We start from the raw sequence: 27,724 nt of genomic DNA on the forward strand, positions 1-27,724 counted from the left end.
AATCTGTGTAAACCATAATTACACATCTGATAAAACACCCCTATATACAATGTCTGTAATGTTATATTAAAACAACAAAATTAAGAGCTATTTTAATAACCCTTACTATAATAAACCTCTATTAATCTTTCCATCCCTTCAGCCTTTTACATATGTGCTGTAAATTATTCCCATACACATGTGAGTGAGTGTACTCTGATATGGACTAGCTTCTTGTCTAGGGGACAGTTCTGCCCTGTGTCTGCATAGACTTGGCTGTGGGTCACTATGACCCTCCTTAGGAAAAAGTGACGATGGATAATGGATTTACAGTTTTCCCACTTTGTTTTCCCCATGGGTGCTATACCGATGAACATGTCCTTCATATGACATACTTTTAGCACTTTCTCCTTCTGTGGTGCATCCCTGGTAGAGAGTGCACGACAGCTTCGCAAAGTCACCAGTTGACCAGTTTTGACACGGTGAACCATTCACTTTCTCCTTCTTGACAAGAAAGGAGAATTGATAAAGTTATACATGGAACACTGGGAATCCTTTCAAAGTCCTCTTACAGTACTAGCAAAGTTTAAGATGTTGGTTGCATGTATTGATTGTTTTTCTTTGCCTCTCTCCTATGTAGTTCTAGAACAACCTGCACTCATAGATTACACTATTATACCTTTCTTCTTCACCATGACACCAGCAGAACTCTTGCTCTTCTGACAGGGTGCAGGAAGGTACATTGAAAACTGAGAGTAGGAGTAATTTTAATCTAAAGGGAACATAGAACAATCATCCCAGCCATGTTGTTGAAGCAGATACCCTGGCTTCTTTCAAATGCTAGGCAAGAGTACTGGACAACTTGGCTACTAGCAACCTAATTAGATATTTGGGCCAAATACACTCTGCCCATACTGTATATAACCTTATTTATTTTTCCCTATACTCCATACAAGTGTAAATAATCATCATGAGCCTTTTTATCATTTTGTGGTCTCTCTCACAAAGCATCTAGTGCATTTCTTAAGCTCTCCTCTGGTACTAATTGTTGACATCTTTATGTAAAGCCGCTCACTGCAAACAAGGTGAAACATTTAGCGTAAGGAAACAATTTTAGAGATGTAATCTTTTATTTACACATATTATTCGTTTACACCCCTAGCAGTTTCATTTTGCTAAAAGAATACCTTCTCTGGATTTCTGAATCTCAGTTGAAATAAAAGTGATTTTAAAAAGTATTTTTTTACTTAAATATGCTGCTTTTTAGTGTAGAGCTTTGGCTATCTTGAATACAATACATTGAATATCCCAATATTTAATGAAACAACTGTATATATTTTTTATTAAAAAATAATTAGAAATGAATCAAGATTCTGTACATAAGATAAGCTATTTGCCATGCTTTTCCATTAGGTCTACATTTTTATTTCTTCTATTTTGGATATTCTGCACATTTTCAAACTTTCAACATTTCCCAATAAGCTGTCATACTGTACATCTGTTAGACAAAACAGTGAAGATATGGCTCTACACCTCAGAGGAGCAGAGAATATAATATTCTTTAGACAGATATATTTTGTGGGGCTGACAGGCTGCTCAGACTCACAGTGGTGAAAACAGCATGTTTTCTGCTACAAATATAACATACACAGAGTATAGATCTTATTAGAAGTGGAAAGCTCTGCTTCACTGACATGAAACTTGAGGAGAACACTGGAAGACTGTCACTGAATTGTGTCTCACCTACATTTAAATGCCTATGTTCATCATGAAGCCATCTCCCGGCCCTTTTCTTGTGCTTGTAGTTTCATAAACCCTAGACCCGCTGGTATTGATTAGAATGTGTTGTGTTAATGGAGCTGAAGTCGGGAACATCATACGAATTTTGTTTAAATTCTGAGGCCGCAGAACCCAATGCTAAGGCAAAAGGGCCCAATACTAAGTAAGTGGTCCCTAAATCTGAGACAGTAGGGCCCAATACTGAGACAGCAGACCCCAATGCTGAGGCAATGAGACCAATTCTGAGGCAGGATGTCCCTGAAGTGACAGAGCTTTTTCCCTCTGTACTTGAATAATGAATGAATAAAACCGTGCTTCTAGAAGATGGACTTTGCACAGTAATAAAATGACCCTGCATACTGTAAATCAACAAATGAGAATATGCTCTACTGCTTTAGAGTCTGATGTTCAAGGGCTCTTGTCACAGATCTCCTCCACTTATCTCCATGTTGAATTCCTCTTCCTATGTTGAATAAACTGTTAGAATGTAAAACATCTTCCCATTAAAGAACCCCATCTTTCTTTCTATTGTGTTTTCCTTTCACACACAGTTTTAGAAGTCCCTCTATTAATTTGTCATCATTACCCTTTTGATTTTGCTACATTGCTTTGTTTTTCTTTGGGATAAGGAATCAAGGTACACTTTCCACCCGTACAGTTTTATTACTTGTATAATCTCCACATCGTGACAAAAACTCTAGAACTGTATTTGGAAAAAAAAGAACAGATTTTAATTTAGTGCCATCAAACGAAAGTCCTGAGTTGCTTCTAAGTAGGTGACCTTTTGTAAACTTTAAAAATGGTATCTGACTGTAGTGTTTCGATATGTGGTGTCAAAGTTATTCTTTATTTGCCACATGTGGAGAGTTGTAATTCTGAAACAAAGGCTGAAGAAAAAGTCCAACTGTCCCAACAACGCAGACAAATACAAATATCCACAGGAAAAGTCGGTCAATAACCATGGCCACATATTTCCAGTCTTCAATTATCTAAAGAAAAGGGAAAAAGCAGGGATTAGATTTCATAATTTACACTTACTGTATTATTAATATCCTTAGTAATTTCCATTGGCAAAGTTAATCTTAAACTTGAATTTACAGTGTACTATAAATGATAAAAAGGTGAAAAATGTAGTTATCACTTGCACTTCTCCCAGGGTGCTTAATTATAACCTACATTTAAAGTAAGTTTCAACTAAATAAATACGTTCTGTTATTTTTCATAAAAAAGGATAATATGTCCAATGGAAGACAGGTAAGAATCCCACTTTAAGTGAGTCCAAGTTCTCAGTTCAAATGAAAGTGGAATGACTCGATTTATCAGAAACTACGGTTTTCATTCTTTGACCAGAAACTGACAGCAAGTACAGTATGGTCCGACACACCTGTGGCAATAGCAAAGCAAGCAGAACTACAATGATGTTTAATGTCATCCAGGAGGCACGTTAAAATGGTTGACAAGTTGACACTATGATTATTACAATGTAAGGCATGAAATCAATTATTACTGCTGTTATTCCATAGACACAAAAATGTATTTGGTGCTTGAAATACTGCAAAAAGAAAATAAACACTGGTACTTATTTTTCCTCTATTTAGACCTTAATTTGAAGACCTTCTATAGCTACAGAAAAAAGGGAGAGATTGGCTATCAATAGCAGATAAAACACATTGGCTCTATAAGTATACAGGATGAAGATACATATGTAATATTCTTTGCAAGATAGAATTCAATGTTTTATATAATAACATTCACTGCATAATTAAAATCTAAATGGTGTAAATTATCACACTAGCATGTGCCAGACTGTCTACATTCTAGGCCATTCTCAAAGGATTACTTCCAGGATAACAATCTCTTTTCATTCTAATTTGCATTTTCATGACACACCAAGAGTGGGAGAGTATAAGGTTATCTAGTCTACTTACACTTTCATCATCATCCTCACTCCTCATGTGCTCGGCGATGAACCGCACACCATCCACCGCCTCCTCCATGTCAGGGTTGCATTTGACGGTCATCCGCTTCCTGAATTCTGTGTTTTCGGGCAGGTCGCTGATTTTCCACCCATATTTCTTGGCAGATTCTTCGTTGACGTAGAAGGAATCGGCATCACCTTTGCCCGCTTTGAGGTCAGGGTGGGACTTCTGCTGCTTCCTGCGGAATCTCTCCCTGACGTTGGTGTTGTCGGGCCTCTTCATGAACAACACAGCTGGGAGCTTGTCCAGGAACACTCTTTTTACCCACTCGGGCATCGTGTGTGTGCTGGGAGACCGGTGATGGATGTTCAGCACGCAGACACTGGTGACGATGGAAAACGTCACCAGAACCATGGTGAACATCAGGTACTTGCCAATGAGCGGAACGGCGAGCGATGTAGGTGGAACTATCTTAGAGATCAGGAGCAGGAACACAGTTAAAGCGAGCAGCACCGAAATGCAGAGCGTCATTTTCTCTCCACAGTCTGAGGGAAGGTAGAAGACCAATATCGCCAGAGATGTTATAAGAACGCAGGGGATTATTAAATTTATAGTATAAAACAAGGGCTTCCTCTTGATAATGAAGTCGTATGTAATGTCTACATAAGTAGCGTCTTCAGGGTCTTCGTTTTTCCTTCCTGGAAGGGAGACAATGTCCCACTCTCCGCTGGGAGTGAAGTCGTCTCGACTAGCAAAGTCGCTCATCAAGATCAGGTCTATTTCCGTGCGGTCGTACGTCCAGGAGCGGAACTTCATGGTGCAGTTTTGCTGGTCAAAAGGAAAGTTCTTCACCTCAATTTTGCACGCACTCTTGTAGATGGCAGGTGGCAGCCAAAAGACATCCCCACTGCTAGACACAACAGCATTGCAGTAGAAGGAAACTTCATACGTTCCATCAGCACTGTGCAAGAATACAAACAACAGAAAGATTAAAACAGCCACCAGTTCTGAACTTCACAAATGTCACTATTTAGTCATCTCTGCAATGTAACACAATAACTGCATTAAACCATATGTTTTTTTTTTTTATTCTAAGACATCTTGAGTGGAAATACACAATAATATTAGATGAGATATAGAATTAGATGAGATACAGAAGTTGTGATAGTGAAGATGCCATCTGGACAGAATTATCCATAAACAGTGAAAGCTAAACATAAAAACAAAAGGAAATAGTAGATTTTATGTTGAACTGTTGTACAGACTCAATAATATGTCTTAATATCAGACAGCGGTCAGCAATTTTTTTGCAAGCTTCCCCCTTAAAATGAAGGATTTGTTAAAGTGGGTCACAACCTGAAATCAACTGAATTTAGTAAGCTTGTTCTGACAGCTGTAATGTCTTAATGTTTTTAAACTACTCTTCTAATCTCTTGTTGTAGTACTCCTCAGACAGTGGGCAGTACATGGATGGCTTAGTTTTAATTTTCACAAAGTCATATCCAAAATAATTCAGTGTAGGGATTTTAAACAAAGAACAGCAACAAAGTGACAAATTCCAAGTTTGAGTCTACTAATTTAATTTACACTAATTTACTGACTAATTAAGACACTAATGTGTCTGAATCAACATAATTTTACCTTCAGTAAAGGAGCTATTGAAGTCTATAACTACTGTATTCTCTGAACAGAGGCACAGAAAACTATGCTTTTTAATTTCACATGTATGTATTTTGATGTCTTCTGTAACAAAGGGAATATATCTACTAGCTTAACAATCTTTACATTGAGAGTAAAGTACAGTGTGTTGATAGCATTTGGCTATCACAATCCTATTAGACAAAGAAAGCAAATGAGAATCCAGAATTATAAATGGCATTTGTTTTCTCTGCTCTTTGAATCCCAGAGTAAGGAACAGGACTAGTTATGACTTTTAAACATTGCTTTTGTTTTCAAGTATATGTAACATTTTTCATTCCCAAGTCAAGAACCTACTGTATCCATTCACACATTTTCTAATCACTTTATTCCTTTGCAGTAAATGCTGATTTACACAGATGTAATATTTTTAGTGAGTTTGTGGGGGGGGGGGGGTGTTTTCTGATGAAACTACACACTAATGTGTCTAAATGTTTCTAAAGTGAAGTCTCCAATTGAATACTTCCATCCACCCCTTTCCTTACCCGTTCTTCCAGTTCAGGGTTGTAGAGGAGCCACAGCCTATCCCAGCAACCAATGGGCACAGGGCACGGTACGCCCTGGATGGAACGCCAGTCCATAGCAATGGCACACAATCACACACCAAGGCCAATTTTTACAGAAGCCAATAATACCAGTCTTTGGACTGCAGGAGGAAACTGGGGCACCTGGAGGAAACCCCTTTGAACCCGGTAGAATGTACAAACTCCACACAGACAGCGTCTCAGGAATTGAACTCAGGGCCCCAGCACTCCAAGGCACCAAAGCTCACCACTGTGCCACCACGCCACCCTTCAAAATCAATTCTGTTTAGGAATCCAGGTGCAGAAGCATTGGTAATGACATAATCTCATAAGCAAAGGACCCTTAGGGACTGGCAGTTCTGACTGATACACATTTTCCACACAGTGGTTGTGTGGTTAATCCATGCTAATACACTCAGCCCTAATCCTGATTTGGGTAGAGTGAGACCATACAGTGTCTCTGCACTGCGTTTGCAATGCCTCAGTTTTGATTGCCATAGAAACAGAAAACAGAATTTAGTGAAGTGTGTTCCAGTTCATTTTAAATAACAAAGGGCTGAAAATAATCCAGAATCTGCTGTTTGTAAATTGTGTGACATATGCCGATTCTACCTTAATCAACAATCCTCATTTTGTTTTTGCGCCCATGGGGCTGAGGCTTCAGAGAGGTAATTATATAGAGACTAATTTACAGGAATCAAGGACGAGGCCAACTTCAGTCAACTGCTGTAGCAGCTGACCGGCAGAAAAGCACTGTATGACATCTATTGTTGATAAATACAATATAGTTTTGAAGACAAAATGTTACAAAATTTCAGCATTCGAAATCGTGGGCGAAGCTTCCGCTCCTAATCAACGACATTGATATGATAAAACAGTACGAGCAGACAATATTTAAACTGAACATCTCTTAAAATTGTATGGTTTCTAAGTAACTTTAATCATATTGTACTTTAGTGGCAGTGGCACAACCACTGTATAAAGAGCTAATATTAAGGTAAATATTATTTCAACATTGTTTTACTGTCAAAAATGTTTGTACTGAGGTGGGGGAGGAGTAAAATCACAGGTTAAATCTGATGCACCACATAATGTTATGTGGAGAATAATTAAATTGTAGTAAATATGGTACTGCAGCTATGATATACAAGAAATAATACTAAAAAAGAAAACTGAAGATAAAGAAATGATGTTGTAGGAAGTTCATTTACTGATCTTTCAACCTTTTCTTCTATTGAGGCAGAGGATTAATAGCAGCACGACATTTGAAAAGCTTAAAAACCTGAGTTTACACCAACACAAAAACCTAAGCACAGAGAAATGCAGCCTGGCTTAATGGATAAAACCTTTCTTCAAAAGGGTGACTGGATTTTCAGAGATCAAAATTGGGGCACAGACTTACATAATCTGTCATCCCACTCAGACAGTACCAAATCCATGATGGAATTATTCAAATATCTTTAAACCACAGAAGTTACAAGTGAACGCCTGTACTAGATGCACTGCTCTGTCAGGAGGGTGAAAGCGATGAAAATGTCCTTTGTGTTTTGTGCTACCACAGCTACTGTTTGTAAATGTGGTGACCAAAGCAATCATATGCACCTCAGTTATAATTGTTACCCATGAAACATAAAAATACATTAAAAAAAAACATTACAAAAGTGAGCTGTATCTTGTTGTCAGGCCTACTGGGCTACAAAAAGCTTAAGAGAGGTGCGTGAATTCCTCATTAGTGTGTGAGTGATTAGTCATACAGTACATTTAATTATTCTTAACATTTTCAAAGAATTTGGTCAGGATACTGAGTCAAGCAATGGTGTAAAAAACAAACACCCTCACAACCCCTTCTCCTAAAAATAGAAACCATCTAGGATTACACAACTGAAAGATCATGAACTGTGTTTAGCAGTCAAGATTTGTTTTACTTGTCAAATTAGCATGGTAATGTACTAATTTGCTATGGACTGTAGAATTAATGAGCTAGCAGATCACTGTGCAATTATGCAGTGTGGACTTACTTATTGTATAGAACAATGTCTGGTAGCCAGATGTGCTGGGATGGAATTCTGAGCTTCTTAATGCCTTCATACTCCTGGGGATCCCACTTCAAGCGATAGTCATTCCACTCCTGTGGCAGTAAAATTAAGCCATCAAACAAGGACTAATCTTTCACACAAAAACCACACCTACACACATAAACACATAATATATCAGCACCGTGTAACTGCCTTAATGGATTGATTGTCAGTCTGCCTCGTGTGCTTTTTTAATAACTTTTGGTAACACACCACTCTCAAGGTCAAGCTTCTTAAGTAGGAAATAACTAATTACAATGGGTGCAGATGGCTAGATATTTGTACATTTCTCCTTTCTCAGTCTCCAGTTCAGCCTTTGCAGCGTTAGTGCACAGCCTCATCGATGTAGTGGTTTTCCGTTATTAGGAAACTGAAAATGCTGGGCCGCCATCCAATCTCTGTGAGAGCAGGAGGGGAACCTCAGCACCCCAGCTCCCCACACCTCTTAACATTAAATTTGAATTTCTGTTCATGGCGCTTTTGCCACACGGCTGTAGATCAAACTCCGTAGGGCAGCACCGTTCGACAAAGCGCATGGGATTACGCTTTGTGTGAAAATCGCTGAGGTTTTACTCTGGACCCTGCAGTGCAGCGAATTTAAAGTGGCTAAGCCACAGGAAATGCTCCTGGTAAAAGAAGATTTTAAGGATCACGCTTACTTGATGGAAAACAATTTCAAAATCAAATAGCTACAGTGTTATGTTAAGATACACAATCAGTACATTCCAGTACATCGTGTGAACTTGGTGACAGGTTGTTATTTGCCAGAGACTTAGGGAGTCTTCTCAAAGTCTTCAAGTCTCTTTTTAATTTATGGTCTTGGCAAGGATAGGAGGAGTTCAGAGGACACCCTGTCCCTCGACATTAAGAGTGAGTTTGTAATACTGTACATTGTCTATATGTTGTATTTCTATATGGAATCTGTGGGTTAACTGTGTAATGCATAGAAAAAAATACAATAAATCAAACAAAATTACCATCAAATACACAAACTATTTTTAAAGGATGTTACAGGAAAGGACATAGGCAGAAATGACAGCTGCAATACATTAGTTTTTTAAATAAACCTTTTAAACTGAAAGGTCATGAACAGTAAAAAGAAATAAACATACAGTACAAGTGCAACACCCACCTGTGTGAGCCAAACGTTTGTGGTCATTATCTGCTCCCTTTCATTCTGTCAAAGAGAGTAAGAGTACAGTGAGAACTTACAGACTGCATGAGTACAAGCTGAATACCTCTCTGTCCTGGACACCACTAAACACCTGTCATTTCTCATTCACCTCTTGTCAGCAACTTTCCAACACTGCTAAAGGCACGTCATCATCACCAAACAGCTGCCTTACTACACCTGACTATACACCAATACTGGAACACCAGGTAGCACCTGTTGCTAAAATTTCAAACTAACTACATGCATCTGTGCGACATTACTGGGCATCGCTCCAAAATGCCTCTTTCTTCTGTTTCTTTGCCAAACCTCATTGCGAACGACGAGGTGTTGTCTGTTGAGCTGTTCGACCAAACAAAAAGTGAATCCTTACAGCGACGTGCCTGCAAAAACACAGTACCTTGCCAAAATATTCCCCCCTTTCCAAAGATGTCCCATGTAGTTGGTAAAGACTTACCCAAAACGACTCACAGTTGTAATTGTTGCCAGAGGTGCTTCCTATACTGAATTCTTATACAATCGACATATTTTATTTTTTAATTCTTATTTACGTTTTGATTAAAAACACACAGTTTTAAAAAGCGTGTCCATCTTAGTTATTCAACAAAATAGGACGTCACTGGACAGGGGCTAACACTTTCCTAAGGCACTGCACGTGAAGCATCATTACGGTACTTTCTTTATCACACCTCTGTAATTTACAGAATCGCATTGCCTCATTTGACTTACCACACTTATGAGCTGTGAAAGGGATACTTGAGTGGCAATGGTAACAAGCTGGCTCCTGTTCACAGCTGGTCTAATTAACTTGTTGTAGCGCTCTGGGCCCAGCAGGTAGCTCACTAGCCTTTCTTCTGCATCAGCTGCGTAGGCGGCTGCAATAGAAGAGAAATAATGCAGCCGATTAGGCTCCTACTTATTAGGGAAAGAAACGCTTTCAGCTCTGTGTACAAATTATACATCCCTCGGGATCGACAGCTCTCAAACCTAAACATCACAAGTCAAAATGTAAAAAGCCTACGCCTTGTGCTTTAACTTACAACATGTAAAGGGGCAGTGCGGTGGCTCTGTGGCTAAGGATCTGGGCCTGTGGCTGGAAGGTTGCCAGTTTGTATCCCACAGCCGGCAGAGGAATCCTACTCCGTTGGGCCCCTGATCAAGGCCATTGACCCCAACTGCTCCAGCTGCGCCGTACAAATGGTTGACCCCAAGCTTCTCTCCCTGTCTGTGTATCTCATGGAGAGCAAGTTGGGGTATGCGAAAAAGACAAATTCCTAATGCAAGAAATTGTATATGGCCAATAAAGTGATCTTATAAAGTATGCAGCTCGTACACTCATATCCCGGTATCCAAACCTAATTAATTCCTGAAAATCTGTTCAGAAGGCGGGAGATCGTAAATTGAAAACAAAAAGTCCATTATTTGTTATGGGGAAAATTCCACTCCGTTCTGAACCGAAGACAAGTTCACTCAAAAACCACCCTAAACATATAATACTATACAGATCATTATAGCAAGCTTAGTGAACAACGCAGTTCTACTAAAATAAGCCAACTATATTTGTAAAATAATTAATGATATCATTTACATTTTTCATTCTTTCGTAATAGATCGGTGTGCATACTGTTGTTGACTATTATGCTTAAGAGTCATTTTCTCTTCCTTAAGACCCCATAATGAAAAGCAACTACAAAACAAACACAAAAAGCCACTTTGAAAATTTTGCTGTGATCATAAAAAAAGCACTGCTGCCTCACGGCATCGTTGACCACAATACCCGTCTACTGTCAAGAACAAACAGCTGTTTGATGGGCTGAATTCAAATGTTCGCACAAGGTTCTCGGCCAAAATCCGTCACTTTCCAACTTCAAAGTTCGAATTAGTGAAAATTCGTTTTTATAACAAATAACAAGGTACAAATTCTTCATGTTCGGATTAGCGAAAATTCGTATACCAAACGTTCTTATATCGGGGTATAAGTGTATTCTTATTTTTGTAATAAGTGACCATTGTCAAAGATACCAAAAGCAGGCGATTCACTAATGCCGCTAACTTGGAGTACAATTAGTATCCGGCAGCACAGACATCCACAATTTAAGCCTGGGATGTCATTCGCCAACTGTGACTAGGATTCCCCAGGCAGCAGCACAAAATAAACACAAACAGGGTCACATGGACCTTGAATCAGCCAAATTATTCTCAGGGGGCCCTACACCAGGAGCTTTGGACTTGTCAGGTGCCTGTGAGCTGGTTGTGATGTCAGTGAGAGACATGCCACTTCTCCAATCAGCGCCAACTCTATAAGGCAATATGGAGCATAAATTGTGATCAATGCGATCAAATAAGAAATGGTTTCAATAGGTACATTTTGTCAGTGAAATACAAGCACAGGTCTTCATTTTCCCTGTGAAATTGAAGTATGTCAAGCCGATTAATAACTGTCAATTCCAAAGGAAGTACAGCGATTATTCAAAAAATATTTTGCGATTCAAACTTGTTTTAAAAAAAATTGCACTGACAGACCACATTTTCACAATTGAGAGTTACTGGGTGATTTATTTATTCCTACAATAGACAGAAAGAAAAATCTTTCTTTATGGATTGTTATGACCTATAGTAACTTTCCCATGAAAATACTCATTACACATTTTACTATGTGTAACTTAGTACCTTTCCTGGAACTGTCATTAAATGACAGCTACTGACACTTTTGATCAAATAAATAATAAGCAGTATAATATGAAGAATAACAAAATAAGGCACCTTCTTACCTAATAATAAGACACACACAAATGAACTCTGTTCTCACTACAGATAATCTTTTTTAAACAGGGTAACTTTTATATTTTCACAGTTCATTTAATCTTTCCTTGGCTTGGTTTCCAAAAGAAGGAGGCTTACAGTACATCAGACCCTTAAGCTATAAATATAGTGCCCAAGAGACTGAGGCCAAGAGCCTTTGCTTACTTAGAAAAACTGTAAACTGCCACTGTCTGCAGCTGTTCTGTTCGCATTAGTTCCACAGGGATTCTGGGGCTCTTTAGAGCAGCCCAGGGAACTTTTTTAAAACAGTGAGAGATCAGATCATTCTGATGAACAAAGAGACAACAAAGCAATAAAAAAGTAGAGTTTGCAGGCAGGCCTATATGTGGATGGGAGTGTGCACACACTCCTTGGTTGGCTGTAATCTCTCATCTGTCACTTTGTTCAAAGAGGCAAGAGTGTGCTGTTCTCATTGTCTTGGTCTCCATCCCTAATGTTAGTTTTAATTAGTCAGCTGATGAAATTATATACAGTATATGAGATATTACGTAGCTATTATTTACATCAAATATATTTATATACTGTACATATTTATAGTTATACTAGTGTAAATTCTCTCTGGAGAACAAGTCAGAGACTTCTGTAATAAAAGGCAAATCTAAATCAAATCTTCCCCCAAGGGAAACACATAAGCTGCTACACCTGATCTTTGGGACGCTCTGGGACCAAAACAACAGGTCTGTCTGGCAAAGCTGGCGATATAGGCTTTAGGTAGAAGAGTAATCACCAGCTGTAAGACTTCACTCTCGATCAATGCTTTTATAACTTTTGTTCCTATTTATATCATCTATCCCTTCATTTTCTGTTGTAGGGTTGTGGGGGAGCCAGAGCCTATCTCAGCAACCTGCAGACACATGGCTGGATACCACTGTACCTGGATGGGATGCCAGTCCATCATAGGGCACACACAGACACAAACACGGACATACTCACACTCATACTTCCCAGAAGCCAAATAACCTACCAGTATGGCTTGGAATGTGGGAAGAACCCAGAGCACCCAGGAGAAACCCATGAAAACACAGGGAGAACATACACACTCCACACAGACAACACCCCAGGTCCAGAATTGAACCCAAAGCCCCAGCGCCACTGTGCCACCCTACTCGTACCATATAAAACACAACATGCATCCTGGTGTCCTATAGGTGCACACTATGGCACCACAGAACATTTTTAATCACATTTCCCCTGACTCCTTTGTGATAGTGTAAACAAGTCTTCCTGTCAATCCCCTACACCTAGTTATGATTCAAATTTTGTGGAAGTCATAAAAGGTCCAAGGTTTAAGTGATTTTAAATTCAGCCCACTCTGATATGGACCTGTAAGGCACATGAGTGATGTACTTATGATGTTATTTATCATATACAGCACGTAATACAGGAATAATCTTAGTAATCTAACAGTAGAAGGCAGGAAGAGTCCAATAAAATACTAACTATAACATAATCAATAAAGTTTAAAGAAAAAAACCTTGATGGCAGAGCACATACTGTATTAAGTCACAACTTCAAACCTACCTATCAACTACACAACTACACATTACAGACTCCATTACATACTCAGCACGTAATGGCGGGTTTCTGCTATTTACAAGTCAACTTCTGGCAAACATGAAGTCATGGCTTAGCAGAATTTATTTCACAAACTGTGCATATGGACTAAGAACTGACTCATTTAACTTCTTTCCATTAGGTTCTTTTCATGATACAAATATATAACCACACATAAATTGTGTACAGTATAACCTCTCACTGCCCTCTTTTTCCTGACGCTGGCTCTTCAAATGAAATAGTAATGTATTGTTACAGACTGTGAGGTGACTATGGAAGTGTATCAAAGAATCTAGGTAACCCCTAGCTTGTGTTAACATTTGCACTTCCTGCAGCTTCTAAACGAGGGATGTTTGCTTAGTTGTGCTGGGTTTGAGAAACGCCCATCAAATGATTCTTCTGGTTTACCTTAGTTAATTAGGGTGATGAATGTGAATGATTAAAGATGGAGAGACACAGGGGAATGAATCAGAACAAAGGGGAGACTGGGACAAAAAAATGTGTGCCAGAGGTCTTCACAAGTGGTCTTTCACAAAGATCAGGTTTGAACTAAGTATTTGAACTTTGCTAGGAGAGCTTGCGATTTTTATAGAGCATTTTAGGGTGTTTGTTAGGGAACTCGGATCTCCTGAGTAAAGAATCCCTCTGTTAAAAATGCCCTCTCCTAGTTTGTGGGTGCATTTTAGAATAGGGAGATTAATTCCAATTTATTTTCTGGCATGTGGGTTTGCAGAGAGAGAGAGAGGTTTTCATTGCAGAAAGGTTGCATTCGATTTGGTTTAGGAGGCAGCTTATCTCTTCTTTCGGCCTTTGTAGGCAATAAGTGTTGAATACTTTTTAAGAGTCTACTATTTTTCTGGACGGTTAGACTCTGGAATGCTTTGTCTCTAAACCTGTACTGTACACAGGGGAAGTTGTGTGTTGTATTCTTATGATGCATGTAGTATATTGTTTGTATTGTCACTGTTAATATATTTGTTTAACCAAGTGTGCCAGAATTATTACTTGTTTCACCAAACTGTGTCAGAGATCAAAGAATTCAGGTGCCTCTAACTATACCAACCACCTTGGTACATTCTTGGCAGAAATCTTTACAAGTTCAGGGTTATGATAATTCATTTTAATTATTGATTTATCCTCTTGGTCATTTCCTGCCTTTTCACCATAATTGTTTACCCTAATTTGTAATAGTATGATAAAAAAAAAACAAAAGAATAAACATCTTCTAATCACACTAAGATTGTGTAAATTTTGATTGCTGCACCTAATTATGTACAAACTGCATTTTGTGGTTGTGTTAATAAATTCTCTAGGTAGTTATTGTCATTTCTCTGGACACCTTTGCAGAAGAGAGTTCTCTACTCATTCATGAATTTTTCATGAAGCTTTCATGAATCTCGGAAAACCTTTCTTATACATTTTTTAAGTGTGGTAATTCATTTTCCTTGTGCTGTAAATTTTAACCTAGATTTTCCTCTGATAGTTCCAAAGTTCTGTTCTACTCAAGGACTGAGCACTATTACCAGCATATTTCAGGACCACCGTTTTCAAAAGCCATTGACTTTTTTTACACTTTCATGTTTAAAATGTGCAATAAAAACAGAGTTCCAGGAGTTTGCATTAATGGGGCCATCTAACAAACCATAAAAAGCAGTACAAATTTAAAATAGCGTATAAAATGAGGCATTCCTAAAATTCCCACATGACCTTGAACAGTTAAGCAATCGGAGAGTAAGAAAATGATAGATATGGATGTCTATTTGATGAATATTTGGGTTTGCTATTCTTCCTGGACCCAAGGACATATGTGTCATGATCGCTACTCCTCCTCTTAAGGGCGCTCCAGCCCTTCCTTGTTTTGCCCCATTACCTGCACCTGCTTCTTATTTCCGTTCCACCTTAAAAGCCAGACGCAGACGTCACTCCTGGTTCCTCATTGAATTCTGCTTCATGAGAATCCCGGGGTCCTGCTGCGTCTGGCTCCGTTATGGTTTTAACCTTCTGTTCCTGATTCCCCTCCCTTCGCCGGTCCCGACCCGGTTCATGGTTTTATTCCCTGGATGGATCTCCTGGCCTTGGACTCTACCTTCTGTCTTGGATTACCCGTTTGGATTTTCTCTTGGATTGTTCGCCCCGGACTCACTCCCCCTGGACACCTACACCCCTTGGGACACACCCCCTGTCTCCATGCCCTCTCCTGCATGACTTTTTCCCCAGTGTTTCCTCACAATTCCGGATCGTGTCGTCTGCATAGGGCCCAGAAAGAACCATTTTGTGATAGTATGGTTGTCTGTGCTCCCACGTAGATCAAGCAGCAAGAAGATACTCAATTTGAAGAGCAGATCGAGCCCTGTACACTTCCAGTGAGAGCCTAGGAATGGCCTTCAGCTGACAACCACTGAGATTCCTGTGGTTGTGTGGTGTCACACAATGAAAAGAGTGCTCCTGCATAAGACAGCAGCTCTGATAAGCATACAGCTTGTGTACAAAGTGTTCGCCCTCCCCTTAAATTATGGCTGTATTCGTGAATCATGTTAATTAACAACTGGCGAGCGAATGGCTTCAGTGTCTTGTGAAGGCAAAATGCACAGTAAAGGCAGGATTGCTATTAAAACCAACAGGGTATGCTTTAGGAAAAGCCCTGTAAAACGTAAGATTTTGACATCAAGCAGAGATTTGCAGCATTGCTAAGGTATAAATGTTTAAAGCACTTATACAAGGCAGCCTAATGTCTTGGGACTTTTTCTTCATCTTGTCTTCCAAGCATCACATGAAATAATGGGCCGCACAAACTACTGCGTCTCTCTTTTAAGATTAGGAACAGCAGACAAAGACTAAATCTCACAAATTGCCCTTTAATCAACTACCTTACCTATTGATTTGCATACATTTCAATAATCAGGAATGGCAGCAGTATGGCAAACCCTTACATGTGGATAACTGGTCTATCAAAATCAGACGCCTTTGATATCACGCTACAGTACTGTATATACTAAACACTCCTGTGAACATCTAATAATTCCCGAAGAGCAAAGAATATATTGACATTTCAGTGTTTTCTAATAAATATAATGTTTGTGTTTAAAATGGCAAACACTGCCAGTAAAATCGAACCATTTCATTTAAGCGCTATCATGCCTGGGGTGAACTCAAGGGGCCGCGTTTCACCCAAGGCTACTCAGACTTGCTCAGGATGGATTTCCCTCTCACCTTCGACCAATTAATGGGTGCTCAATCCACACTGTTTGTACCACTGGTATGGTGCTCTGTCATTGAGCTGCTTCCGAGACTACAGTACTGCGCTTAGCCGTACTGACCTCTTTTACTGAAGTTTTTCCTGCCTGAATCGGCCTGAACATTTCCACATCTGTCCCTGAGCCCGATTCCCCTGTCAATACCAGTGTCCTGCCCAGCTCCAGGCCAGCAGCCCCCTGTCTGTTCCTGTCCAGGAGACTGCGCTTGCTTTCAGAGCAGTCCTGTTCCCCTTATTCTCCCTCGGTCACTCTCCATCCTGGCTTGGCCTTCTCCGGCAGCCTCCAACACGCAACACCCATTCATTTACTGTTCCAGTTTACTGTACCCCAGATTCCTCAGCATTCTCAGCATTTCCATCAAAAAATATGTCCATGTTAAATTGTGTTCGATTGCATTAAATTAACTACAAGATGCGGCAGACCTGCACAGAGAGAAATCATTTCGTATACAGCAGCTGTTTAAATCGATAGAAATGGAAAAACAGAAGTGAAAAATAGTTCAATAATTCAGTTTACACAGACGTGAATATATAAAAAAGAAACAGTGTTGAGGACAAACATAAGTCACTTTTGCTGGCACAGGGTTGCAGGTGTTTTATATAACTGCAACAGGCTCCGTCATGTGAAAATTTACACTGCTATATTCTACTGATGACCCTGGGATCAGGTGCAATAATGTTTATTTTAGATTCATTTTATGAGTAGTGCTCAGGGCAAAGGTGTTCAAAGCCCATGGTCATAAGAAAGAGATGGAATTACAAAGTTTGATTTGACAGAAGCGGCACAGTTTTGTTTGCAGGTACAGTATATAGCACAGTAAACTACAGCTCTAATTAATACATACAACATAGCAACCATTATTGTACTAAGTCAGAAAATTCACATCTTGAAAAAGAGACCAAATCTTACTTGCAAAGCTGGATATACTTAGTACTTAACCAACAGTATGCAGTAAAAAGGGAACAGAATTTTACAACATATATAAGAGTAACAGTGTCATATTTGATATTCTCCCATATTAGAACTCACAGTCGGACCTGGTGGATTTGATTTTTAAATTTTGACTAAAACATTTGCACTGTGGCAATTTTTTCTGGAAACAGTTTAAATCACAAACTTTTAGGCTATTGCCAATTAACCCCCCAGAGATATCTACTGATACAAAGTATTTGGTTTGACTTTAAAATAAGAATTTTATTGACCATATTTTTTTAAACATGAACTAAATCATCTAGATTGATGAGGAAGAATAAGCTGTATGCTGGGTGGCTGTGCATGATTGTCAATGCTGCATGAAACCTTTAACCTTAAAGCCATTAAGCAAATCCCTGGCAAGAACGATAATGTGCATTGATGGAATCAGTCATCCTAAAAAAAACAGCGATGCAGGAAACAATTTGATTTAAGAAGTAAATAAAATATTGTTTACAAATGGGGGGTTATGAAACTGGTAAAAATCAGGAACTGACTGAGCAGTTTAGTCAATCAGTGAAATAATTCATAACTCCCAACGTGTACGGGATTTCTATACCCCAGCGGCTGGCATAACTAGAGGCACATGAATTCTTTACTCTCTGGCACAGTTTTGTTGAGAGGAGTAATTAATTATCCAGGCACACTTGGTTAAAACAAATATTTATTATAATGACAAAACACACAAACTACACTACACACAACATGCAACACACAGAGTTATATTACAGTATATACAGTATTTACAGACAAGGCGTTTCAGAGGCCTAACATTCTGGTCACCCAGATAACCCCAGACTGCTACCAAGCACTAAACTCTTAATATGCCTACAGTGGCCACACAAGTGATGAGCTGCCTTCTAACTACAGTAAATAAAAAGCAACCTGCAGTTAAATCTCTCTCTCTGCACCCTGGATGCCACAAAATAAATGGGAGCCTACAATATATCCCTATCCATAAAATACACCCTAATCAGGAAAGACGTTTGTAACTGAGGTATCTTTTACCCAGGAAACCCAAGTTCCCTGATAAACAGAAAAGCCTGCTCTCTCTAACAGGGTTCAAGTACTTACTGTAGCTCCAGTCAGGTTCTGTTTGGATGATCATGACAAAGGAGCTCTCGCCTGGTGCAAGCTTCAAGTCCCAACTCCTCCGGACTCCTCTCTCTTCTACCTGCTTCTCCTTCTCTCCTCTCCTTCTTCCCCTCCTTTTTTTCTCTTAAGGTGAACTTATACTGTGTCTTTCTGCCCTGCTCCTTTCCAATCATTAATCCACAACTTGCCTAGAAATACTAAAATAAACTTTTCTATTGTTTCTGCTCAAGGGACCCCCCAGACCTCAGCAAACACCCTCTCTGCTTTGTAGTTAGAAGTGTTTACTCTTCCCAGTGTCACAAACTTTATCTAAAATTTAAGAGACACTCCTCAGTCACCCAAAACTGTAACAATATTAACAGGTTTTATGCCAAAAATACTTATGGGAAAACATGCCATCCTGACTCCATGGATCCATTAAAAACTGGACCACTAAAGGTCAATTTTGCCACCACTGTTTACTGTAAAGACTTGATCATGTTCAAATGACTCCATATGTCTCGTGTTTTCAATCCTTCTGATCTGACGTCAGCAGCATAACAGTTTAATCTCAGGTCATGAAAAACATGAATTTTAGAACAGGCCTGGATTTGTACTGTCAGGTAAAAAAAAAATGTCTTTAATGTTCTCTGCTAAGGCATAATGCTGGCCCCTTGATTAACGCAAGCATGTAAATTTTACTGTTCTGCGAGTGAGCAGTGAAGCGTGTCTTAAAATAAAAAAATATATATGTGTCATAGTAAGATACAAGCTGAAACTGAATTAAAAAAGCAAGCTGGGAATGTAGCTCACAGTGCATGCTTTGCATATACTGTATGAGGTTCCGTGTTCAGTACCTGGCATTGCTAGATGCTTCATGTTGAACATATTGCTCAGTCGTCTATGGCAAGATGAGTTACAAATGAGAAGAGGTCATTTGACCTTTCTTAATTGTTAATACCATCGGTAGTAATAGTTTCAGATAGCTAGAAGTGTACATTTATAAATGTGTGGAAAAAATGAAGAACAATTTTCCAACTCAATGTACAGATAACGTTACTGCTTAGGACTTGGATGATTTATTGTCACTTTCATCAGAAGACTGGAGAGAAATGTTATTTCAGAAATAAGAAGACAGGGGTGGTGCCTATTTGTTACATCAATATAGTGTTGCACCTACACCTTCTACAGTATGTGTGTGCCATGAAATGTTTAGATTTATATCAGAGTACTGTGGGATAAAAATGGGTGAAAAATATGGTTCTAAGATATAGTCAACACAGATTTTAAAAAGGTAGGATCATGAGAACATATTAGGTTTATCAGACAAAAGCAAACAGTGCTGTGGATAACTTTAGGACACACAATCTGACACATGCAGATTCTCAGAAAGTGGAATAGACCTGTCTTTAAACTTAACACTACTATAACTTGCCAGGGTCTAAAATGGAATGGTTCGCTTGCTGGTTTCATCAATACAATTAGAGTACAACTTGATACTGATGAATATTTCATAAAAATGTCTTGAAAAGGATTCCAGAAAGTGCTCAATAATCTGCCACTCTAGCAACATCAACCATTATTTTATCTAGTTAAAGTGTGGACACCTAGGCTTCAGTCTGTTTCATTTCTTGTAGGAGTCATATATAAAACAGAAGAACAATGTTCAATAAATGCCTGAGGTTGTGCGTTAAACTGCCATATATATTTGACTTCCATGCCATGGTCCTCATAAAATTCTCTGAATTTACAAACATGTTACTTGAATTTAGTGCCTTGTATCCTTGGTTACTGACATTTATTGGCCATCTATTGGTTGGACTAAAAAATGTGTTTTATCCACAGAAAAAATATAATGCTAACCAAATCATTAAAAGCTTCAGTCAAAAGACATCTGTTTTGTGATATCTATTATATGATATATTCCCTTTCTCTTTCAATATGTACCATGTTATATCCATGAATTAAAGGCTTTGCAGACACCTAAAGACATTTTAAGTCCCATTCCGTTTCCTCCTTAGTTTTTTAATTTTTCCTAAGCAGCCTCTGAACTTTTCTACATAGTGCATCATGACTTTGAATGAGCTGCAGATTAGCGTATGAGTCACTACATTTTTAAGTAGGGAAAGAGTTGGAACTCAGCTGGAATGTCAGGCACCAATCTCTCAATGTACCGGTCAGTGTGCCACAGTGTGCCACTATTGCAGAACTTACTTTATATAAGATATTGGTTTAAAATAATAAACACAATAACAAGAGGCTCTCTGAGGTCAAGCAATATTTTAAAAATATATAGACAGCAAAAGGGAATGTGTCCTTCGCATTTCTGTTCTTGTTAACACCTCACTGAATTTAACTGGAACTAGAAACTGAGATCCAGCTTATGAATTTACATTCTCATAATCGCACTCAGATCCCCTCTGCTATATTTTGACAGAACATATTTCAGTTTCCCTCAGCATGTCTTCATAACCCATCCCTTAAGCCCTGCAATGAGTCTTATTGATCTTCTCTGAACTTTCTTCAACACTTTTTCATCCCATTTGTAAAGTAGGAAACCACAATTGTATACTGAACTCCAGATGTGGTCTAATTACCTTATTGTCCAGTACCCACATAATATGTCTTAACTTGCTTTGTTCACTCTATGCAATGCAAACAAACATTGTGTTTTGTCTTTTTATTGTTTCTGTGCATTGTCTGGTTGCTGAGAGCAATATAGTATTATCCTCTATGTTTCTGACCTTTATGCCCAAATGAAAAATTAAGTTTATTAATATTTAATTTCTGTTACCACGTGTCCCATTTCTGGACCCTATCTGAATCTTCCCATCTAACCTAACTTGTGAAAATGGCTAGGATATTATATCTTGGTTTTCATCCTGACATTTCACAATTAAGAGATTTATGGCAATAACATATATTGAGATGCAAGCTGAGCTCTTTTTCCCACATGCTTGAGAGCACTGCTTGTGGGTTCCATTGATGGACCTTTATGGAGGTTAACAGGGGTTAAAAAGCAAATTTTATCAAATCAAATTAGATGTTTCCAGGCAACTGTCAAAGAGCCGTAATTAAGCATTATTTCCCATATCAGTTACCATTATCTTCTACATAACTGATCCGAGCAAAACTGGATTTTGAGTCAAAACATATAAAATAAATAAGGTGACAACATTTCAGACACATTCTGTTACAAAGTACCAGACAGCACACACCAGAAAAAGTACACCTCACCCACATACTACATCCTGAAGTCCCACTCACTAAACACCACATTCAACACGCACAGCAAGACAATAACTAAATCTGCACCAAAGTGCACTTCAGCACCTGAATAATTTAGCCCTTTGCAGATATCTTCTTTTAACCTGCAGACTCTTTCAGATGGATTCAAAAACAACAGTCACCAAAGTGAGATGTTCAAATCTTCCAAACTAAAATACAAATAAGTACATATCAGAAATATAAGTTGTGCTCAAAACCATTGAGACAGAAAAGTTTGATGTTTTTATTTTATATATTGTAAAAACGGTTTTCGCTACAAAAATGTTCTCTTTATAAAGTAATAAGATAACTACCCTCTGCAGTAGCTTCCTTTTAACCCCATTCTTTTCAACAAAAACAGCCTCAGCTGTTTTAAATATCTGCATTAACTGTGCTTTAGATAACTTTCTAATGTCCTCTAGCTCACCCTGCAGAACATGGGCTCGGCACAGTGAGATACAGCAATATAAAACATTCAGACTCATGGATTTGCTTAATATTGTAGTGCTGACTTTCCTCATATAGCATGAAAAATAATAAATGTAGAGATTTTTATAATATTTATTTAAAATCCTCTGTGTTGCCATCCCTATTAAAAATCATTATTGCACTTACATTAAATCTTACAATATTTGAGAAGGCTGACTCCAAACATTTAGGCAATAAAGTGTGTTTGATTTGAGAGAAACAAAAAAAAAGTTAGAAAAGGTTTGTTGCAAAGGTTTACTTTTGTGCATCTTTTAGCTGCAAAGGCTTTAGCAATAAAAAATCCTTGTACACATTTAATAGTCAGGGCTTTAATTAGAAAATACTGCAAGCAAAACCTCTTTTACCAAACAGGAAATCAAGAAATGAAAGATGTTGGAAGGCATGTTCTGTAGGGCACTCGGTAGCCTCATTTTTGTAGAAATAGATGGGCAGCACACCACAACTTAAATGCCTGAATCCCAACTTGGATAGCATTTTAAAAACCTACAAAAGTCAAGGCTGCCCAGATCATGAGAAGGGATACTGTATCTATTTCACTTATTGTGGATCTCCCAAAAAATTCCACTTTAAGAAATGACCCCTGAAAATAATATATAAGATAAAAAACAACATATAGCTACTTCACCCTACAGTAGTACTGAAATGTAAAAACTTTAAATACTATGCTACAAAGATTTAACCTTTGAAAAAGTCAGATGTACTGTAAATCTACAAAAAGCACACATTTGTCCTATTTAGAGTTTGGAGTCTGGGCCTCAAATGCAGATAAATTGATTACAACTCTATCTAGCTATCACATAGTTTATGTTTTACCTTTTTTCATTCCAGTCTAACATACTGTGCTAACTTCCAAGTGCTGATATATCTTCCCCTCACCTGTAACACTTACATTCCCAAAGAGAGTCAGAGCTACTGACTGAAGTATATGTCAAAATTGTACTTAGAATTATTTTCTAATGTAGGCCAATATATGAGTGAAAGTGCAACATGGAGGGTATCCAAAATAATAAAAAAGATTTAATATACTGTACATTGATAGTTATTACCAAGTTGTAAGTGATCATATATTTATAGTACATAAATTTTAACATGACTTCAGCCATGTAGAATGGTTGGGAATGGGGCATTAAAAGGTGACCTTATTATTTTATAACTTGTAAACTGCACTTGCAGTACTTGGTGAAGGTACAGATACTACACTTAAAATGGTGACCGTCAGTCTTCACTGTCAGCAGTTCATGTGTGTATAGGTTTGTGCATGATGTTTAAACACAAAAATAAAAACATAAATTATATAAATGACATAAATTTGCAGCTACACCTTTTAGACTTACTGCTAACACAATCCTAGCTACAGTCCCTGGTAATCCCTAAATGCATGCTAAAATAAAGATAGGGCTTCTTCATGAATTTTATTAATTCCATTTTAAATAAGCTTAGATACAATATGCAAATTACAGAGCCAATCTCATTTTTGATGTGTGTAGACATATAAAAATTGACAGAGAAAATTTTGCAAAACATGGACCCTTTTTAAAAAGTAAACAAAAATATATGAAAGAGGTTAGAGGAAAATTAACTATAGACCACATTACAGACTTTTCACTTAGTTCCGCTGTTTATTTTTTGTAAGGGATCTTCGAAGCTGTCTCGTTAATCAATATATGTATGATGCAAAGGTTCCATAGTTCACTGGGTAGAAAATCAATAATGTTCAATGCACATCCATGAGACATGCTGAGTGAGCACAGTGCTTCCTAGATCTTGCTGTCAGAATGGGCCCGATAATTTCATAAATTCCAGATTACACATTAAGGTAACGTGATATTAAAACAGACAAAAGTCTATATATTCTGGATTTCGTTTACCATCCCGCTAGAAAAATTGATAGACAAATACACAAAGGTGACATATTTTACTGATTATACTGTATGTTTAAGAAACTGATGGACTCCCCACGGTTTTTTTTTAATAAAGTTAAAAAATAAACATTTTAGTCAAATGGAATGAAAATGAAGGCGTACTTTTTCCCCACATCTGAGAGGCATGTTCCTACTAAACAAAAATACAATAACACTTTCATCTCTGTATATAGCATCTTACATTCTCATCTTTATCTCCACTTCAACGGGCAATTGTAAGCATTACGCGCCTGCATGGTGTTTACGGCGGTGATCTCATATTAAGATACAGACCCATTTCAACAGGGACTTATGGTAAGTCACATGATCAATTCCAAACCAAAATCGTATTAAAACCTGCCCGGCCAGCCATGTGGTTACATTGTTTTAAATGAATTACTTCTACAAACCACTTGCAATTAGCCCACCAGTTTTCAGTCTACGACATATGAGACGCTCAAATTGAAGGCCAGAGTTGTGCCTTCATTAAGTCTGAAATTACCATGCTTTGTTATTTACAAAAACAAAAAACTATAGAATAAATACAGAATTCAAGCAATTAAGTACAATTCAGTCGTAGTCACATAGCATTTGCAAGACAGATTTTTCTGCAGTAGATAAGGTCCAGTTAAACTGTCAGTCCAAGGGAAACCACAAAACTAATCAATCACCCCTATGAAAACTTGACACACACCTGCTTTGCAAACACTAAAAACAATTACACGCTACACATAACGCAATGTACCATTTACCTAGCATTTCTATGTAGTATAAACATATCTAAAGACCATAAGTCTAAAACAAATACAAAATTCGTAAGAGTAAAGTTTTATAAACTGTCCGCCGGACAAAACTGAAAGGCATAATGACCTAAGCAAGTAATTGAAATGCGTCTTCTACACGATGTCCGAAAGAATTGTTTTTTTTCCCCACAACAAAAATAATCCATCCAGCAAAGCAAATAAATGTTCTGATATCGGTTCTGCATAGAAACCTTTTATATGAACTATAGTATGTACGTGCAGAATGTTACGCCTTATTTTTAGGAGACAACGTTATATTTGACTACGTCCTCTCCGCGGTTCATTATTCGTTTATTTTACTTACTTGTCACGGCGAGGATGAGAAGAGTGAGCGATACTGTTGCCACGGCAGCCATCTCCTTTTGCCCGTCGGTAACTGGAATTGATGTTCAAACTTACAGTCGGATGTCCGGTTTATTAGTCAGCACAAGGCACCCTTGAAGAGAGAGAGAAACTCCTGTCCGTGCACTTTACAAAATTACCCCCCGAACGACACACAAAATGCCGGGGCTCTGCAATCGGGGTATCCTACTGTATAGGAAGGAGCGCTATAAATGCGATTCCTGTCTCCCGACTCCTTCAGCGAAACACTTCTTCTTCAGTCAAAATTGGGAAAGGCGGACGAAGAGAGAATTGGCGCTGCACACCTCTTTAGATACAACTCCAGACAGTAGCGATAAAGTCACAACTATTCTTCTCACTTTGAATTAAAATATTTTAGGTCTCCAGTCCACTTGTGTCGGTGCTTTTGTGCGCTTTTCTGTTATCCAACAGCGGTATACACAACTGACATTTGTCGATAGTGAAGGAAAAAAAAACTATATACAGAATACATATAATCACATGCAGTATACTACGAAGTTAAACATGACAGCGCTGTGATTTTTGACGAATGCATTTTTTAAACAGATTGAAGCTTGAATTTATAACAAGCTCGCTTCGCCTCTGAAACCATCCTCACTGCAAGCGAAGTGCGCTGTTTTCTAGGAAGTCCTCATAAACTTTAAATCTGATGTGTTCAGACCTTAACATTTTTCTAACCCTTATAGAAATCAACGCCAATGTGTTGTTTTTCGCATGTTTAAGGGCAGGCTATGGTTTAATTATTATTGTAATTAATTTTATACTTCAGCCACTGCTCCGTGTTCTCAGTCCCGGTTGCTGCGTGGTCCTGTTTCTCCACAGACTTGCGACCCAGCCATGTGACTAAGGGTAGGACTGCGCCATCCCGACAGAACTCCCCTGCTGTCAAGCAACCTTAAATTACTCTAAAAGCAAGGGGATCTGCTGTATTCTCCATAAGCGTTATCTCTGTGTCCATATTTAGTAAAACCTTAATTAATGTCTGTGGTTGTGAGTGCGTGGGTGAATGTGGAGCGGGTGAGTAAGGGGGCCAACGGGACAAGGAGGGTCCGACAAAAGAAAAAAGAAAAACTGGTCAAGTTTCGAGCATCCCTTGAGTTTTACACATTTAGCACTGGAGAAAACTTTTGCACGTTTGTTTATTCTCCACGAAATCGATGGGGCAGCTCAATTTCCTTGATAGCTACTCCGTCTCTGATTCTGCTCAAATATTCCTCGCCTTCTTGGATTTGGAATTCCCTTTCGCAGCATCTAGGGGATCACTGATGTGAAGGAAAAAGTCCAGACGCAGAGCAACATGTCATTTCTGCAGCCTCAGCACATAACCATAACAAATGTGTGGGTAAACATTAACCTTTCAACTGGGTACAGTGTAGCTTTATATGTATTTAGTTTAATAATCCAAAATATTTTGCTTAAACATCCGGAAGGCTTGAGCAGTCTGCATCTTACACTCTTCTTGTATGGAAAAGTTTTTTTCAATTACTGAACTCTACTCGTTCCATGCGGATCAGATGTTTTTTTTTAAAAAATTGAATGGGAAATGCAGTCCCAATTTCTCAGAACGATATGAAATCTCGGTCACAAACTAAATTAATTGATGGTACGGAAAGAAATATATTACAATTTCGCACAAATTAAGCACAACATCGTGAACTTTGTGAAAGTACTGTAAGTCCCCATGAGCCTGGTCTCCCCGGCTGCTTCACGTCACTGAAAGTTATGTTGCCTCGTTCTGAATTGCTGATCATGGCGCTGTCCATATCTGGAAATGTTTTCCGTTTTGTGGTGTAGATTGGAGCTTTTACAAATTACTGTGTACATTTTACTTTTATTGTAGTTTGAAACATACTTAGCAATGCTGATTCTTTCTAACCCTGAAATTTAAAAGTGTTGCTGTTCTACTTTTAAAACCAATCTGCAATGTTCTACACTATGCAGAAGACTTTTCCTGCAGCTCTTTCACCAGTTTAAAATCAACATTACAGATCATGAATGGAATGTACAGTCGATGTTAAGTAACAGGTTGGAGTTAAAGAAGTGATGAATAAAATTTAACTGGAAATATACTTAATAACA

The 27,724-nt window shown here is 38.3% G+C and overlaps 1 protein-coding gene across 1 annotated transcript; it reads right to left on the reverse strand.

The window, feature by feature from the left end:
- Positions 1–1,132: 1,132 nt before the first annotated feature.
- Positions 1,133–26,461, reverse strand: chrnb5a (cholinergic receptor, nicotinic, beta 5a). Its single transcript, XM_006630027.3, has 6 exons — positions 25,587–26,461; positions 9,875–10,020; positions 9,107–9,151; positions 7,918–8,027; positions 3,687–4,638; positions 1,133–2,747 (listed from the first exon to the last, which is right to left on the reverse strand). The coding sequence occupies exons 1-6, from the start codon at positions 25,636–25,638 to the stop codon at positions 2,598–2,600; spliced, it is 1,455 nt and encodes a 484-aa protein (XP_006630090.2). The 5' UTR covers positions 25,639–26,461; the 3' UTR covers positions 1,133–2,597.
- Positions 26,462–27,724: the final 1,263 nt, after the last annotated feature.

This window comes from Lepisosteus oculatus, chromosome 1 (assembly GCF_040954835.1).
Source record: "Lepisosteus oculatus isolate fLepOcu1 chromosome 1, fLepOcu1.hap2, whole genome shotgun sequence".
Lineage (NCBI taxonomy): Eukaryota > Metazoa > Chordata > Actinopteri > Semionotiformes > Lepisosteidae > Lepisosteus > Lepisosteus oculatus.

What these genes read in the sequence shown, in the direction of transcription:
- chrnb5a (XM_006630027.3), bottom strand. Translation starts at nt 25,638, where the DNA reads ATGGCTGCCGTGGCAACAGTATCGCTCACTCTTCTCATCCTCGCCGTG. An exon ending in TTTCACAGCTCATAAGTGTG is followed by an intron (nt 9,152 to 9,874) that starts GTAAGTCAAATG and finishes TCTCTTTGACAG; the next exon opens with AATGAAAGGGAGCAGATAAT. An exon ending in GACATTGTTCTATACAATAA is followed by an intron (nt 4,639 to 7,917) that starts GTAAGTCCACAC and finishes ATTCTTGCACAG; the next exon opens with TGCTGATGGAACGTATGAAG.